Source organism: Dromiciops gliroides, chromosome 3 (assembly GCF_019393635.1).
Source record: "Dromiciops gliroides isolate mDroGli1 chromosome 3, mDroGli1.pri, whole genome shotgun sequence".
NCBI classification, from domain to species: domain Eukaryota; kingdom Metazoa; phylum Chordata; class Mammalia; order Microbiotheria; family Microbiotheriidae; genus Dromiciops; species Dromiciops gliroides.
In genome coordinates this window covers 322,503,140-322,522,685 of record NC_057863.1, presented here as the reverse complement: position 1 = coordinate 322,522,685, position 19,546 = coordinate 322,503,140, and the positions used below count along the sequence as shown (strand labels likewise).

The 19,546-nt window shown below is 34.5% G+C and overlaps 1 protein-coding gene across 1 annotated transcript in view; it reads left to right on the top strand.

Moving 5' to 3' along the window:
* SPICE1 (spindle and centriole associated protein 1) overlaps positions 1 to 19,285 on the top strand; it is a 70,381-nt gene extending 51,096 nt beyond the window's left edge. Inside the window, 6 exon segments of the mRNA XM_043997628.1 lie at positions 1,936 to 1,981; positions 1,984 to 2,072; positions 2,075 to 2,117; positions 5,065 to 5,167; positions 16,354 to 16,441; positions 17,773 to 19,285. Of these exon segments, the coding sequence (XP_043853563.1) occupies positions 1,936 to 1,981; positions 1,984 to 2,072; positions 2,075 to 2,117; positions 5,065 to 5,167; positions 16,354 to 16,441; positions 17,773 to 17,826 (423 nt within the window). The 3' untranslated portion in view covers positions 17,827 to 19,285.
* Positions 19,286 to 19,546: the final 261 nt, after the last annotated feature.

Sequence of the window (19,546 nt, the reverse complement as noted above, 5' to 3'; positions counted from 1 at the left end):
ACTTGGTACTAATATAGTTGTTGCTAGAACTCTTAACATTCTTTTAATCGATTGCCATCATATGTGTTTATTATTACTAGCCTTCCTTTAAATTACATGTAAAAGAATGCTATGTACATGTAGTTTTTAACTTTGTAAGGTTCATTTTCCAAAAAAAAATAATTATAATTTATTTGTAGATTAGAAAGTTACCATCCCATACAAACAGTTATAAAAAGGTGCACAGGCTAGCCCATAAAAATCTGCAATATAAACTGACTATGGGAAGAGGTATTCTGAATTCTCTTTTGGGGATCTGAGGAGCAAATCTTCACCACTTCTAGTCATAAATAGGTTTCTACCTATTTCCCTTCCACTCCAGTAATTTAAAGACTTCAGCAGGGTTTGAGGATTTGGCATGTATATGTCATGTTGTGGGAGCAGGCTCGGAGTATTTGTCATATTCTAATGGTGGATGTCCCAGCAGGGGAAGGAGGGGAATGAAGAGATAAATGAAGAGGACAAAATGGTAGATCTGCTGCAGTCAGAGCTTTAGTAAGGCTAGATGAGGGCTCCAGTGAACAAATAGGATTTCCATGGGCAGTGGCTCGCAGGGAGGTAGGAACTGTAAGTTAGGAACTGATTCCCACAGATAGCAGCAGCAGCAAGGACTCTGGCATAATTGGGTTAGAGTATTGGGGGTACAACTGACTATTTGTAAGTATATGGTTGCTTATTAAATCCAGGGTTTATTAATAAGGGACTGCTTATTTATGAGCATTTGAGGATTACAATTTGCAAAATTTTAAAAGCCTTTGACACAGACTTATTTAGCTAAACACCCTCCCCGCATCCCCAATTTAAATGTTTAAATTTGCTGCTGTTGCTTTTTGAGGTTATTAAATACTTGCATGGTCACACTGCAGTTTAGAATCTTCACCTGATCTTTTACTATAACCAAGAATACTTCTAATTTCATACTTTTTTTTCAGCTCACTAATCTATTAATGGACATAGGCTCTGCTTAGTGATCTCTCTAATTTGTATTCTCTTCTTTCCTCACCAAGGGCAACATCTGATTTTGAAACAATGAGGAGGTTCCAATATATATTAATATAATTATCAGAGATCCTGTATAGAGTTACTCCTTGATATCTACTCCTTCTTTTTCCTTTCACTATATGTTTCTGCTTCCTCTTGCAAAGTGTTAGGAGTTGGATATACTATCAATAATAGTAGGTTGATAAAAATGGATAGAGCGAAACAATTTGATAATTTCAAGGAAAATGTTAAATGTTTTCATACTACACATTGTGAGCAATGGCCTGAAATCTCTGGACTGCTTTGCAAGCCTTCAAGTCTAGAGGAAGCCTGACCTAGGGTATATAGAAGGTCTAGGCCAACTTCCCTTGGTTTTGCTACCTATACTGTTTAAATTAGCTAGGTAGAGATTGCATCTAGGGAGCAGTGGAGTCTCTGTGGCGAGTTACTAAGCTCTCATGCATAATGCATTTGTGTACTGAAACACCCCATGAGAATCTCTTCCCCCTCAGCCCTTCAAGCTCCATTTTTATTAAATCAACATGGTTGGTCTCTCTAGGTCTGTTAGGAAGACATTCTGGAGAAGTCAATAGGTCAATAGTATAAGCTTTTTCAGCCTCATCATTCCCCATAAGAGGAGAAGCTAAATTGAATGGACCTGTTGCTAGTACACATTTCAGGTCTCATAGAAATGTGTTCAAAGGGAAAAGGGCTTGTGCAATGCCAACAATAGATTAAGTAATATTCCATAACAATAGGCAAACATTTCTAATTGCACATATGAAATTCTTCTCTATTTGGCTAAGCAGGTTTATGGAGAGCACTGGTTGCATGTATTTAGTAAGTAGTATTTAGGAGGAAAAGAGCTAAAAGATTGTATAATTGAGTTTTTGAATTCTTATTTTTCTTTAAAAGACTTTTCCAGCAATGCAGCCACAAACACCAAACAGCATGGAGGAAAGATAGCAGAATTGAACCGTCAGAGTGTAGAGGCTCGTGGGAAATTGCTGCAATTAATAGAACAGCAAAAACTTGTCTGTTTAAATCCTTCCCTCCATCAAGTTCCCCTGGTCATTCACCTCTGAGAGCATGGACTGGTGGGTATTGTGGTTTAAAAAGCTAGGAATAAGAGCAATAGATGAATAATTAACAAGAATGCAAGGCTGTAGTTTGGGGGGGGGGCACCTTTAGGGTAACATTGCACAATGAAACTCTGAAAGCAAAACTTCTCCCTTTGTCTCAGCACCTCTATTACAGATTCAGTAACTATAGCAGTAGAACTGCTTTGATCTCTAGCACCACTTGGTAGGCTCCAAAGAGATGTTTTTGAAAAGTGAATAGGGAGAAATGAATTACTTTCATCTTTTTGTGCAGTGATTTTCCTTGAAAAATATTTGATACAGTAAACAGTTACTAAGCAGTGATTCAATTAATTTAAAATATTATTTGTTTTTTAATAGATACAATTAAAAAAATCATCTATAGGGGCAGCTAGATGGCGCAGTGGATAGAGCACTGGCCCTGGATTCAGGAGTACCTGAGTTCAAATCTGGCCTCAGACACTTAACACCTACTAGCTGTGTGACCCTGGGCAAGTCGCTTAACCCCAATTACCTCACTAAAAAAAAAAAAAATCATCTATAAGGGAATTAATTTGGCAACTGTTCTGTGAAATCACATTTGCAGTTTTGTTTTTATATATGTGATATCATATCTTCATATTTGTATGTAAATCACTATGGTACAAACATTCCTAAGACAGTACTGTTTTAAGAAATTTATAATCTATTTGGGAAAACAAAAGTAATGTTTAGAATTAAATATTTAATATTAATTATTACTGTATAAGTTGCAACCAGGAAGAGTTCATTGTGGGTAGGAACAAAGCACTATATACCCATGTATGCCTATGCGTATGTATGTACACACACATACATATATAGATAGAAAGGTATATATAGAGAAATATGTAGAAATATGTGCATATGGTATGTATAACATTACATATATGTATGCACATATACATATATTAACATAAACGTAGTTATATGTACTTTAAGATGAATAATTTTATAATTTTAAAATTTAATAAGTTCTCTTTATAACTATTTAAATTATATGAAATATGTGCATACATGTATATTTGTATTTGATATATATATATTTAGGATCTATATATATTTGGGAGTGTGTGTGTGTGTGTGTGTAGGGGTATCTTTTGAACGGGGCCTAGAAGGATGGAAAGGACACAAATTGGTCATGGACAAGGAACAACATTAATAGAGGCATTGAGAACAGCATCATCAAATACATTGAGGCAACAGTGACTAAACCTACCAAACTGTGGCAGGTTCTGTGTGATGGTAAATAAATTTGGATAGGTAGAATGGGAACAGTTTATGGAGGACCTTGAAAAGCAGGTAGAAAAGGATATATTTGATGCAGTAGATAATAAGTCATTCTGAATTTTTGAACAAAGGATTTAACCTGGAGAAAGTGGTATCTTAGGAAGATTAGTATGTTGGTCATGTAAAAAATAATTGGACAAAAAGACTTGATGCAAAGACGCAGCCCACTGGCCATCATATGCTAGATGTGGTCATGAGGGCTGATATTAAGATATTAATAATGAGAAGGTAGAGGAAAGGGGAAATTATGAAGGACATGACTTAGTGACAAGATTAAGTTTCAGACATGAAGGAAAAAGACTATTTTTTTATCTGGAGGACTTGAAGGACAATGGTTTCATTGAAGAAACTTGGTAGTTGAGGAAGGAAATAACCTTTTGTGGTGGAAACAAGGCTGGGGAAGATGATGAATGAATTTAATTTTGGCCATATTGAGGTTTTTTGGTGGGGGGAGGCTTTTTGGGCGGGGCAGTGAGGGTTAAGTGACTTGCCCAGGGTCACACAGCTAGTCAGTGTCAAGTGTCTGAATCCAAATTTGAACTCAGGTCCTCCTGAATCCAGGGCTGGTGCTCTATCCACTGCGCCACCTAGCGGCCCCCAGCCATATTGAGTTTGAGAGGATGACAGACCATCTAAAATATAGCATCTTGTCAGTATCAAAAACCATGCTGGGACAAAGGGAGTCTTATTTTGATTACATGACAATTATGAATAGCAAATCAATGAATTAGCTTTAGTGTGGCATGTTCTGTTTAACTAGATTTCAGTTTAGTAGACTATGTATAGGGCATTGTGCCAGGTCCCAGGGGAGATAGAGTTAATAATAATAAATAAGATAAATATAATAATAAATAAGATACAATCCTTTTTTCTCAGCTTCTATTCTCGTATGACTAACTAATGTATGTAGTAAAATGTCTAATCTAAATGCTTTAGTATCTGGAGGACTTTGTCAGTCTGCATATTCCATCCACTGATGCAGATCACAGCTCTTGTCTATTTTAGTACCAGGATAAAATGCTCATTATATTTCAGTCAGCTTGGTGAGGAGCCTTTCCTAACAAGCTGCACTGGTCCTTGGACAACAGACATTACTAGGCTCATTCTTGAAGCATTTCCATCTGGAGAAGTTTACATGTTGCTGGCATAGTCTTTGATAACCCCATGTTACTTCCAAGTAGAAGGGTTAAAATTTCAATTGCCCGTTACCCTCCTAACTTCCTTTATTTACCTAACAAATGTTAAACTCTTCAAAGAAGCATCTGAAAGCTTTCTTTTGTCTGAAAACTTTAGACACATGACTTTGATTAAAGACTTGTTTGGATGTCTTGTAGGCACTCCTTGTTATCCATTTGTTACTTTTAAAAATTTTACCATGGTATCTGTTACTAGAAAATTTCTGATTGGATGGGTATCACTTTACTGGGATGTTTTATTATTAACAGTAAAAACTACATTATTTTTGTAGTCATAATTGTTTCACCATTTCATTTTCTAATAATTCAGGTATATCATGGGACATAATTGTCAAAAAAAATACTGAACAAAAGGATCTATAGGTTGTAACAAGACATACAAAATTGAATGATTATTTCTTTAAACAGAGTATTAATGTAACTAATATTTTGTTTTCTAGAAGGTGGAAAGAGAACAATTGAGGTGTCTATTCCAGGGGCAGAAGCTACAGAGAATTCAAAAGGCAGTGTTATTTCTCCTGCCAATGGAATGAATGCAAGAAGGTGGGGTTATTTATAAATAAATATTTATTAAACACAAAAAATATGAGAGGCACTTTGTACAACTCTTTGTGATAAGGTGTTTGCAGTCTGATTTAGTTTTAGTTGGGAGATTAGGTTGCTTGGATAAAGAGAGGAGAAGGGGTCAGGAGCAAACCCACAGTTGAGTGGTGAAAGGACTTGGGGACTAAGAAGCCCCAGAGAAAAGTGGAATTGAAGGAGATTCATTTTCCCTTATCCCACTTTTTTAATGAAGCTAATACTAGAAGGAAAAAATACACACACTTTAAAGGACCTGAGCTGATCTAGGTCTGAATCATCTTTCTCTTCAAACAGCAACAAAAGATTTAAATGCAATTATGTTGTTTTAAGGAAATTTGCTACAATTAGCAACCATAAAGGTTTTTTTTAAACAGAATCTGAATAAGTTCTTTATATAATAATCATTACCTAATCTACATTTAAAAAACTAATTTAAAAATACATTTAAGTCAACTTTCATTATTCAAGATTTTGATTATAGAATATAAAATTATCTCAGCTATGAGGATGGTGCTATTATTCTAAAATATACCCTGACAGTAAAAATTTTGTATTTTCTTTGGGATTTTCTGCCTTTTAACTACTGGAGGTTTTTTATTCTGTTTTGTTTTTTAGAAATTAACTATTGATAGTAGTTTCAGTGCAATTTTTATTCAAATAGTGTCTTTTTTATCCCTCTAGGCCTACTCATGGTTTTTCATTTTCACATTTTGAATTGATTTGGAATATACTGTTATAAGAAACCCAAGAGAATTCAGTGTTCCAGGTTTCAAATATATGTGAAAAATGATTGTAAAGTAACTATTGTGACCTGTGAAATGGTTCATTACTTTATAATTATGTCATACCTATAGGACCATCATATTTAGATTGGTATAATCATAGGGCCATTTGAAGTGATTAATCTTTGCGGAAAATTATCCAACATAAAAGTGCTACAATAATGATATTTTAGTTATAAAACTCTGTGAAACTGATATAGGACTTCATAGAGGAATAACAGAATTATTGTTGATCTTTGCCTTGAAGGCAGAGTTTTCTAATATCCACCAGGACTTCACATCATGGATTTGGAAGTAGCTAATGGGTTTGAAAGGTTTTTGAAATAATAAAATACTAAGAAAAGTATAAATGCACAAAAAGTATAGAATATTACAGAAGTATTGTAAAAAGGAAGCCATGAAGAGAAGTTTAAACTCAGGAATTTATTGTTTCTTCCAGAGGAATAAAGTGAAACTTTTAATTCCAAGTGATTATTGGGTTTCTCTGTTGGCATAATTCTTATTTATTATTGTTATTCTTAATACCAATTATTGGTTTTATGTTAATTCACATTTATATAGTGTTTTATAATTACAAAGGACTGATATACATTATCTAATTTGTAGTTAGCAACAGTTCAGGATAGTAGCTATGTATTTTAATGTGTTAATAAATACAGAGTGTGCCAAAAGTCATAAAGGGGTCTAATGTTTTAGTAAATTTTTGAAAAAAGAAGTTTCTTTATTTCAAATATGTGTGTGTATGTGTGTGTGTGTGTATCCTACATATACCATATATGATACTGTGGGATTATAATTAAAAACAAAAAATAAAGAGTTATTAAATATTGAAGCCCCTTCATAACCATGACTTTTGGCCCACCTTGTACTTGTTGAATGAATTAATGCTTATTATTGCAGGGTTCATAATGCTGAAATATAAAAACAGAGTTCTATAATTTACAATTTAATGTGGATAAAAGCAGAGCATTATGTTAAAGGATGTTGGAACTGTAACGTATTAAGTATTCCTAAAATGAAGGAAAGGATATTCTTTTCTAATTATTTTACCTTTTTTGTAAGTATTAAAATATGCTGAGATTGAGAAATCGCCATGTTTTCTGGAGAATCTAATCAAAATGGAAAGAGCATTGGACTCTAGGAGTCACAAGACTTGAGTTCAGCTCATAGTTCTCCCACCAGCTGTGTAATGTTGGGCAGATTGCTGAACCTTTCTGGGTTTCATTGTCTCTTCGGGGGCTTGGACTATGAAAATCTTTAAGGTACATTTCAGCATTAGCAATTTATAAATTAGAATGAAAAAACAATTAGAATGAATGCCTATTCATTAAATTGGAAAGATTAAGAATTCTTCATAAGTAGCTGGTAACTGTTATCTGTATTCATGGTGAAAATGTAAGGGACTTAGGAAGTTATGTGGTTTGTGTATATTTTTATGCCCAGACATGTGTATTATATCTATCTCCTACATCACCCAAACCTCTATCTCTCTTACTACCCTCCAATTAGCATAATATGTAGAAAAAGCATTGGATTTGGAATCAGAGGACCTGTTAGACCCTCACTTCTGCTACTACTTTTGTAACCTTGGGCAAATCTTCCTGGGCTCAATTTTCTTTTTTTTTTTCCTTTAATTTTTTTTGGGGGCGTGGGGCAATGAGGGTTAAGTGACTTGCCCAGGGTCACACAGCTATGTAAGTGTCTGAGGTTGGATTTGAACTCAGATCCCCTGAATCCAGAGCCTGTGCTTTATTTACTGTACCACCTAGATGCCCTCTTTAATTTTTTTTTTTTATTTTCTTAAGTATAAAAAGAGGGGATAGAACTAATTGATCTCCAGGGTCTTTTCTAACTCTAAATCTTGTGATTCTGTCTACAGCCTTAACCCGGGCTGCCTATTGTCTAAAACTAAATCCATTATTTTCATAATGCCACAACCAACTCCCCTCCCATTAATTCCTTCTCTAGCTTTTCCTCTTTATTGTCAGTGGTTCCATCAGTTTCCAACATCTCAAAGTTTGAAGTCATCTAACTCTTCTTCTCTTCCCACATCCAATTAGTTTCCAAGTCCTGTTTAGCCTTCTTTCATAATATTTTTTACATCTGTCCCCTTTCTTTCTAAACTTATTGCTATGACCCTAGTCTATACCATCATCACTCTGCACCTGGAATTACAGCAGTAGCCTCCTAAGTGACCTCTCCATCTATTCCGTCCTACAAAGTGCTGCTAGATTTCAAAAAATACTGCCTTATTTCTGTAAAATCCATGTTAAAAAAAAAAAAACTTTTTAAGTTCCCCATATATTATAGAGTTGAGTTTAAATGACTCCTACTTCATCCTTTACAGGAATCTGCTTCAACAGATTACTCTACTCACTATTTAATAAAACATACTAGTGATGCATGTGCCGACTTGATGTTTGCCATTTATGCCTTTCTCTCCTTATTAAAATACCCTCTTTTCCCTTGTTTCAAGGTCCAGGCCAAATGCCACCTCCTTCATAAGGCTTTCTTGGGTTGTTCCAATACTTATTAGTACCCTGCAGTTGTTGTTTTGGGTTTTTTTTGTATTTTTTTTAGTGAAGCAGTTGGGGTTAAGTGACTTGCCCAGGGTCACACAGCTTGTAAGTGTTAAGTGTCTGAGGCTGGATTTGAACTCAGGTACTCCTGACTCCAAGGCCTGTGCTCTATCCATTGCACCACCTAGCTGCCCTTGTTCCAATACTTATTGATTGATTCCTTCTTTGAATATTCTTTAGCATTTGTCTGTACCTCTCTTTACTCTTCACTTGTGTACCTCATATTATAATGCATCTTTTCATATGTAATTAAATCCTATCAACCTAACTTTATTAAAAGTCATTTGAACATAGGCTCATGTCTTATATCCCTCTGTACTTCCACCTTCTTGCATGAATAGTAGTTTCTCTGGAAAGGTTTATTGATGATGATATTTTGATACTTCACTATACCCATGAGTTTATTGATAAGCTACTTCTATACCAGTAGCCTGCTTTAGCTCTCAAACTGTAAATTCTAATCTCATCCTGCAGACTTTTAAGAGTCTACTAAAGATGGACTTCTTGACTGGGAACAGTTTGCAATCATTCAAGTGCTGGGCAACTTTGCAAATAAAAGCTAACCTCTTTTCTTCCTATTTCATTTTGGGTTCAGATATAGTCTTTGTACAATATATATCTTATTTTTTGGTTTTGTTTTTTTTGTTTTTGCAGGCAATAGGGGGTTAAGTGACTTGCCCAGGTCACACAGCTAGTAAGTGTTAGTGTCTGAGGCCGGATGTTGAACTCAGGTACTCCTGACTCCAGGGCCAGTGCTTTATCTACTGCCACCTAGCTGCCCCGTACAATATATATCTTAATGAATTAATGTAATGAATGGCTATCCAGCTTCATGTCTTAATCCTATCCATAAGTATTCTACTGTCCACTTGATTTTTTGTATGGATGGCTAAATCAGTCTGTTTTGAATATCTATAGATCTAAGTGAAGAGGCCTCTTCTAGGGTTTGATGCATTCATCATAATGTCCTGTGCAAACAAGAACACCTGGAAAACCCTAAAGTCACTTCTGTAGGAAATCTTTTTTCATTTGAATTTTAGATAAAACTGTCTCTTTGACACCACTAAACACCTTTAGGAAACATAAGATTTCTGCTTAATCACTGAAATGATATCCAGTTATCTCTATAATTGCAATTTATTTAGTAATGCTTCTGTTATCTTTTGCATTTGAGACACCTATTGGAGAAAAGACTTTAAGGCAGTGTTGTGCTTTGCTAAATCATATGGTTGTTTATTTTTTAAATACAAAATGTAGACATAGAAAGTTCTTAGGTTCTTTGGACTAAGTCACTTGTATAACAGTGACGCTATAGTATGCGGTAGAAAGTCTGCAAGAGCCTGCTGTATCCTTCTGTATTTATATTTGGGGTACTCTTAATTGAATGCGTATAGACCTTTCTTATAAAGATTCGGTAACAATTAGAAACGTTTCTATTGATACTTCTTGATGGTTTCACAGTCCTCTCTTTTTGGGTGATAGTAGCATTGTTGATCTTTTTCATTCTTTTTTTTTTTTATAGTATTTAATTTTTTTCCAGTTACATGTGAGGTAGTTTTCACCTTTTTTTTTTAAATAAGAGTTTGAGTTCCAATTTTTCTCCCTTCCTTTTTCATTCTTAAAAAAAAAAAATTTATTTAATTATTTTTTTCAAATGAGGTCTACTTTCTATTTCTCCCACCTCTTCTCCCCATCTCCTCAGCTCCTATTCCCATTGAAAAAGCAAGAAAAAACCTCTGTTACAACATGTACAATCAACCAAAACCAAATTCTGTTTTGGCCCTGTCCAAAAAAAAGTGTCTCCTTTTGAACTCTGAGTCCACCACCTATCTGTAGGTAGCGGGGAGCATGTTTCATTATAGGCCCTCTAGAGTTATGATTGGTCACTGGGGTTTTTTTGGTGAGGAAATTGGGGTTAAGTGACTTGCCCCGGGTCACACAGCTAGTAAGTGTTCAAGTAATCTGAGGTCGGATTTGAACTCAGGTCCTCCTGAATCAGGCCCAGTGCTCTATCCACTGCGCCACCTAGCTGCCCTTCACTATTATTTTTTTTCCTGTTTATACATGTGTTTTTATTTTTATTTTTAATAAACATTTTTATTTAAAGTTTTGAGTTCCAAAATTGATCGCTCCTCCCTCCCTATGGCAGTAAACAATTAGATATAGGTTATACATGTGCAGTTATGTAAAACATTACATATTAGTCATTTTGTATAAGAAAACTCAAATAAAGAAAGTGAAAAAATAGCATGCTTTAGTCTATGTTCAATTTTTTTTCTGGGGGTAGATAGTATACTTCATGATTAGTCCTTTAGGTTTGTCTCACATCATTGTATTGCTACAGCTAAGTCATTCACAGTTCTTCATGGAACAATGTTGTTGTCACTGTGCACAGCATTCTCTTGGTTTTGCTCACTTCATTATACATCAGTTCATACAAGTCTTTCCAGGCCTTTCTGATATCATCCCGCTTGTCATTTCTTATAGCACAATAATATTGCATCACAATCTTATACCACAGCTTGTTTAGCCCTTCCCCAATTAATGGGCGTCCCTTTGATTTCTGATTTTTGGTTGCCACAAAAAGACCTGCTATATTTTCATGCAAATAGGTTCTTTGCCCTTTTTTTAGATGTCTTTGGGATATAAACCTAGCAGTGGTATTGCTGTTGGTCATTGTTTTGATCAGAGTTACCAAGTCTTTCAAAATTCTTTGTCTGTAAAATATTGTTGATATTATATAAATTGTTCTCCTGTTTTTGCTCACTTTGTATCAGTTCATAGAAGTATTCCCAGGGGACAGCTAGGTGGCATGGTAGATAGAGCACTGGCCCTGGAGTCAGGAGTACCTAAGTTCAAATCTGGCTTCAGACACTTGACACTTAATAGCTGTGTGACCCTGGGCAAGTCACTTAATCCCAATTGCCTCACCCCCCCCCCCAAAAAAAAGAATTATTCCCAAGTTTCTCTGAAACTATCCCCCTTCAGCATTTCTTACAGCACAGTAGTATTCCATCATATTTATATATCATAACTTGTTCAACCATTCCCTAACCTTTTCAGTTTCTGATATTTTGCTATCACAAAAACAGCTACTATTAATATTTTTGTATATATGGGTCCCTTTCCCCCCCCTTTTTTTTTGATCTTTGGGGATAAAAACCTAATAGTTATGTCACAGGGTTAAAGGACATACACAGTTTAATTTCACTTGGAATATAGTTTCTGATTGCTTTCTAGAATGACAGAAGCAGTTCATTGCTCTACCAACTGTGCATTAATGTACCTATTTTCCCACATCTCTAGTCATTTTCCTTTTTGGGGGCATGTTAGCCAGTAAGTTTGAAGTGGTACTTCAGAATTGCTTTAATTTGCATTTCTTTAATTATTAGTGATTTTTGGAGCATTTTTTCACATTTATTGGTAGTTTAAATTTTCTTCCTGAATACTTCCTGTTCGTTTCCTTTGACCATTTTTCAATTAGGGAATGGCTCATACTCTTGTAAATGTGAATCAGTTTCCTATGTCTTAGAAGTAAGACTTTTATCAGAGAATCTTGCTGCTAAGATTTTTTCCTCATTTACCAGTATCTCTTGTAATTTTACCTGCATTGATTTTGTTTATGCAAAAATATTTTAATTTTTTGTTATCACTTGTGATCCTCTCTGTATTTTGTTTGGTCATGAACTCTTCTCATATTGGTAGATATGATACTTAATTTCTCCCTCATTCTTGTAATTTGTTTATGATATTTCCCTTTATGTCTAACTCATGTACCTAATTGAAACTTCTTTTAGAATAACCATGTGAGACATTGGTCTATACCTTGTTTCTTTTAGATTGCTTTCTAGTTCCCCAACAGTCTTTGTTGAATAGTGAGTTCTTGTCCCAAAAGCTAGGATCTTTGGGTTTATCACATACTAGGGTTCTTTACTCATTTGCTTCTATATATTGTGTGCTTAGTCTGTTTCACTGCTCAACCTCTCTGTTTCTTACCCAGTACCAAGTTTTAGTAATGATTACAGCTTTGTAGTATAGTTTGAGATCTGGTACTATTAAGCTTCCTTCATGCTTTTTTTTCATTAAGTTCCTGAATATTTTTGGCCATTTTTCTCTTAAAATGACTTTTGTTATTGTTATTTTAGATCTGTAAAGTAATTTTTTGGTACTTTGAGTGGTCTAGTATGAATAAGTAAATTAATTTATGGAGTACAATATTTCCATTTTTATGATATTGTCTCAGCTTGGTCATGAACAATGAATATTTTTCCAATTATTTAGATGTCTTTATTTGTGTAAAGAGTGTTCTGTAATTGTGTTCATATAGTTCCTTTGTGTGTCTTGGTAGATAGATTCCCAAGTATTTTATGCTTTGACTAATAATTTTAAATTAATGTAAACTAAATATAATTTCTCTTTCTAGCTTCCTGTTGCATTTTGTTGGTAGTATACAGAAATGCTGATGATTTATATCCTACAGCTTTGCTGAAGTTATTGTTTTAGTTACTTTCCTAGTTGCTTCTCTATGGTTCTCTAATTCATCATATCCTCTGCAAAAAGTCATAATTATATTTCCTCTAAACTTGTGCTTGTCCTCTCAGTTTCTTTTTCTTGTCTCATTGCTATAGCTAGCATTCTTAGCAGTGCATTGAATCGTAATAGTGATAATGGACATCCTTGCTTTATCCTTGATCTTATTAGAAAGGTCCTTAATATATTACCAGTACAAATAATAGGATCTCTTGGTTTTGGATAGATATTACCATATTGAGGAAAAATCTCTTTATTTCTGTGCTTTCCAGTGTTTTTAACAGGAATGAGTGCTATATTTTTGTCAAAAGCCTTTTCTGAATCTATTAATAAAAGCATATGATTTTTGTTGTTCATGTTATTTGGTAAGTTATATTGATAGTTTTCTAATATTGAAGAAACAGGCATACTGCTTTTTATTCCTATCCAGTACGCTCTAAAGGTATATAATATCTGACTTTTCTAAAATTGTATTTAGGTCCTTCATTTTTTTTTTCTGATTCAGTTTGTCTAGACCTGAGAAGGGAGTAAATTGAAGTCTCCCAGTATTATAGTTTTGCTGTCTGTTTTCCCCTGTAACTCAAATTTAACTTTTCCGTATAAGAATTTTGATGCTGTAGCATTTGATACATATATAATGCTGATATTAATTCATTGTCATTGTTACTGTTCAACAAAATGTAGGTTTCCTGTTTTTGTCTTTTAATTAGACCTATTTTCTTGTTGCTTTGTTTGAGGTCGTAATTGCTGTCTTTTTTTTTACCTCAACTGAAACATTACTGATTTTGTGCTAGATGCTCATTTTAATTCTGTGTGCATCTTTTCTGATTCAGGTGCGTTTTTTGTAAATAGCATATTGTTGGATTTCTGTTTTCATTCTTGTATCCTCTTCTATTTCATGTATGAATTTTTCCTATTCACATTCATAGTTAGAATTGATTGTGTAAATTCCTTCCATCCTTTTTTCTATACATTGCTAAAACTGTGGCTCTTTTCAAGCTATAAGTCATCATTTGGAAGTTTTTCTCTAAAATTCCCTGGGCCAAATGCATTTACCGGTGATTCTACTGAACTCTTAAAGAACAATTTTGGCCTATGTTCCAAAAACTTTTCTTGAAAATAGAGACAGATGGTACCTTGCCAGTCTTTTTTCCCTGTGAGACAAATGTGGTCACCATACCCAAACCTGAAGGAGATAAAGCAGAAAACAAGAATTATCAGGCAATTTCACTAATGATATTGAGGCAAACATTTTAAAAATCATTGCAAGGAGACTGACAGTAAAAGAAAATAATTTACAGTGATCAAGTTGGATTCATACCAGTGTTGGGAAGATGGTTCAACATAGAAAAAATTAACAGGTCATGTTCAAGGATAATGAAAACTATTTGATTATTTCTATAGATACAGGAAAAACTTTTGACAAAATACAAGATTCATTTAAGTTAAAATCATTAAAGAGCAGAGGCATCTTATAATGTGACCAAAGAATATATTTAAGAGCAAGAGCTGGCATTTTTTCAGTGGAGAAATACTAGAAACTTTCCTACTATAAATAGGATAAAAGATGGATTCCTTTTCTCTCTACTATTATTTGCCATAGTTCTAAAAATGTAGCTATAGTAATACAATGTAAACAAAAATAAAGGTAAAACAGTGGCAGAGATGATATAAAATTATCTCTAATTGCAGATGACATAATGAGGATGCAAAATAATTTCTTCCTCTGCTTCCTCAAATCATCGAAAAAAGTGTATTTCATTTTTGTCTTTGTGTCTTAAGTGCTTAGCACAGTGCTTGGCACTTCTTTTTGATTAACTGATGAATTAGTAACAAAAACTAGGAAGAAATGATAATAGAAATTCCATTCCAAGTAACTCATAATCACATAAGACATCTGGGAGTTAATTTATCAATATGCACATGAGATTTACATAAAAATAACTACAAAACACTCCACAAAAAATAAAAGAAGACTTAAATTATTGGAGACAGATTTATTGCTTGTGGGTTGAGCCATATTAATATAATAAAAATAACATTACATCTTAACTTCCAGATTTACTGTTATCCTAATCAAATTACATTTTTAGAACTGGACAGAACAATAATAAATATTCATTTGTTAGAACCAAAGGAAAGTTCTAGAAGCCCAAGCTCATGGTAAAAGAATATAATGAAGGGGCATAACATTTCCCGGCTCCAAACTATATTATAAGCAGTGGTAATCAAAAGTATTTGGTTACTGGTTAAAAAATAAAAATAGCTCAGAGGAATACACTAGGTAAGAAACAATAATTGAAAATAATTATACTTCAGTGTTTGATAAACTCAAGAACATAAATTACTAGAGAAAGGACTACTTCTTTGATAACAGCTGAGAAAACTGAAATGCCATTTGGTAGAAGTTTAGATGGACAACTTCTTGTTAAGCTTAAAAATGGATGCATGATATTATCTAAAATTCATACAGTTAAAAAATGAGGGTGATATCAAGTATATTTCAAAGCAATACTTGGGAAGAATTAAATAAGGGAAGAGGAAGATCAGAAAAGACAAATAAACAACTTTGGTTGCATGAAATTAAAAGACAGCCTGGTGTATGGATAGAAAGCTATGTGACTCCCCAAGTCAGTCCTCTTGTCCTTTGCACCTTCCTTCTGAGATTATCTGATCCGGTTTATCCTGTATGTATCTTCTTCAAAACAGAGTTGTTTGTAATTGTCTTTTCCTTGAGAGCAGAACTTTCACCCCCCTTTCTTGTATTTGCAGCACTTAGCAGCATGCCCTACCACTAGGAGTGACTTAATAAATACTTGTTGACTTGATCTTGGAGTCTGGTCTCTGACATATCCTGGCTGAATAACTGAACTCTCTGAGAACAATTAACTTCTTAGTGCCTTAGCAATTATCTGATACTTTGAAATTTCAGAGCTGGTATTTGTTGGTAGAGGGAAATTCCTCCCCCAAAACTGAAGAAATCACAGGTCCAAAGGGGTGGGGGTGGGAGAGAATGCTGGAGCTTGCTTTTTCATGGACAAAATCAATGAAGACATTTAGAGGAGAAATGGTAGAATAAGAGAAAAACGGTTTTCTCCAAAATCACAGTAATTATCTACAATTTAAACAACTGAACTTCTCACAGTTAAAATTTCATTTTGATCTTTGTGCCAAGTTCCAACATTTTAATAATTTTACACAAGTTTTGAGTGTTGAATATGACAGTTTTCTCTTTTTTTTTCTTCTTCATGACTAGATCTTCAGTTGCCACCAGTTATACCTGCTCCCCATTAAATACCACTTCAGGGAGTGGAAGATTTACACCTCTCAATCAGAGGGCAAAGGTACATGAGGAAAAGTGACCGCAATGCTTTGCCATTCCTGTCATATTTGTGTTAACAGGGTTGGAATGTGGGTGGGGCAGGGATTAGTGGGAGAAGGAATTATTTTTCTTTTAGGATGTTGATTCCTAACCTTGAATAGTCTCCCAGGTTAAAAGAAACTTGGCCACCAGGTGCTGAATTTTTTTAGCCATGACACCTCATGACGACTATTTACTAATACCTTCTTGTAGCACATTTTTGTGTCAAGTATAGAGTACGTGGTGGTAAGGTGACTTGAGGAGGAAAAATCAAGTTGTAAGATTTTTCTTTTTAAAATGTGACAAGTCCAGAAACACCATTTAGGGTCATAATGGCCTTAAGGGTGATGTCTCTTATGAGTGTTTTTCATGTGTCTAGTTTTGCTGTAGGAACACATAATTTAATATCTTGTAATATATTTAAAAGCTTCTGCTAAGAAAGACACTTTTCATTGTCAACAAATCTCTGACAATCCTTTCTGAGGAAGACTCACTAGAATCTTTTTACATCCTGCTTCGTGACCCATAATGCCTGGTCAAGGTCACTTAACCAACCCTTTTTATTCACCAGCAGCTCTCTAATCCTCTATAATTGCTGTTCTGAGGGAAGGCTAGTGGTCACAGTGGATAAGCACCGCCCTGGATTCAAGAGGACCTGAGTTCAAATTCAGCCTCAGACACTTGACACTTACTAGCTGTGACCCTGGGCAAGTCACTTAACCCCCATTGCCCCACCAAAAAAATAAATAAATAAATTGCTGTTCTGGTACCAACCTGAATTGGCAGGAAAAGTTTCCTCTGTGGATTCCCTGTACTGAAATCCCCCTAGCGAAATCATAAGTGCAGTCCAAAAAATAAGTGATAAGTGCTTTCATAAATGTAAGACGCTTAAGTGTGCTTAGTTGCCTCATACCACTAAGACTGGCTTTTATTTTTCCTATGTTCTAGCAAAATTTGATGGATATTTTGTGTAATTTATCCCTATGTCCTGTACTAGGAGAACATGACTTATTTTCCTCCTTGTTAGTTTGTGTACATGATGTGGCTACACAGATTGGTCTTTAAAAACAAAAAACTCTCAAAATTCCTAAATGAAGAGATTTATCTGTTCCTTCTCCAGGATATTTTATTTGGCAATCACTTTTTTGGTGGAGGATAAAAGTTTTGGGCCAGTAACTATTGCAACTAAAATCTGATTGACTGATATGTATGATAATTTGCTTACTCTAACGTTTGAAAACTGAATGGTCTCCTTTATATTTTAAGACTCTTCAGATAATTTATCTAAATCCCCTCTGCCTCTGTATTCAACAGGTTGAGAAGCAAAGAGAAGAAGGCTGGTTTGCTCTCTCTACACATGTGATATAAGTGAAGTCATGTTTTACAGATCTTGTTTTTAAATATTTTTTTCATGAACTTCCATTTCCCAATCCCCAACCCTCTTGCCTTTTCATGTTATTCCTTTAATTAGCACACCAAAACCTATGCATCAGTTCTTCTGGTGGACAGAGGTGAAACATTTGTCATATTTCTGCATTTATTTTGAATGTTGACCTTTTAAAAGAATACCTATTTTACAAACGGCCTTTCTGAACAGAAATTTGACAAGTGGAGAATTACAACATCACATTCCAATCATTTGAGGAACCAAGTTGAGGACATCACAAGCCTTTTAAATTTCTCACTATTTGATTTTTAACTGTATGACATTTGTATCTACAACAAATGAATTCCTATTTTTGGTTATGTAATAAATGTCATCTTTGACATCTTAAACAATTTTTTTCCTTAAGAACAGAGTGGCTGTTGGTCAATCTTTGTAATAAAAGTTTTCTCTCTGATGTGAGTACAGTTACTGACTTCCGGAAAGATTTTTAACATCTTCTTGGTTTCAGACTTACTGCTTTGGAAGTCACTGCTTTCTCCCACCTTTTTTGAGCACATTATTTATAGTTATTTTTTTAAATGAATGTGTGAGTATGTTTGTGTTTGTTCAGTAAGTGAGAGTAGTTGTATATATTATAGAATATGCTTGTGTTTTTTTAATGTAAACATTTATCTATAATGGCGAGCAATGAATTTCAAATAAAAAAAAATCATAGTCATTTGCATCTTAAATTTTTATGTTAACTAGTCTAACAGTACCTATGTCAATAAGCTATCAAGTGTCTAAAAGCAATAATAATGAGTTAATTCTAGATCTAGTAGCCAAAAAGGGATTATGGTTCAAAAGTTATTCCTTCTCTGTATTGTCGTGAAAGAGGCCATTGTGGGAAACTAAGCAAATTCAGCATAGGTTAAGTAATTTTGCAGGTTCCCAGATAGGTTGGGCATTGAATTCTCTTGAAAACTTGCTTTTAAAAATATTCTTGCTAGGGGCAGCTAGGTGGCACAGTGGATAAAGCACTGGCCTTGGATTCAGGAGGGCCTGAGTTCAAATCCAGGCTCGGACACTTGACACTTAACTAGCTGTGTGACCCTGGGCAAGTCACTTAACCTTCATTGCCCTGGGGGGAAAAATATTCTTGCTTTTTAGTTTAGGGATTGACTAATGTAGCCCATATTTTCTTGGAGCTTTTATTTATTTCTTATCCTTAGTGGTAGAAATGGAAATTTCTTTCCTCATAAAACACTGAATATATTTCCATGAAACCATTTGTATAATTTGCTTGTCCAAATCCTTATTCAATCTTTTGTTTTAACTGGCACTGCACTGTGTGTAATTAGGACCTTAATAAATGTTATTCCAGTCTAAGTCATAAACTTTTTTAGTCTCATCCTTTTTTTTTACTGCTAAAGAATCACACAACTCGTCTTGAATGAATCCATTCTCTTTCTCTGCTTTTTATTTACTGTTTTCCTAGTGGTCTGTTGTCTAATTTTAGTTTCTGGTTCCTCTGAGCCCAGGATACTACAGTAGCCACCAGCCCCACATGGTGGGTAGTGGATTTTAGCACCCACCTAGTTCATGTTACTTTCCTCCTGACAAATTACAAAAGTAAAAATCATACATCCCTGAGAATGAGAGACAACATGACATACTGCATAAAGAGCCAGCTTCAAGGCCAGGAAGATCTGGATTCAAGAT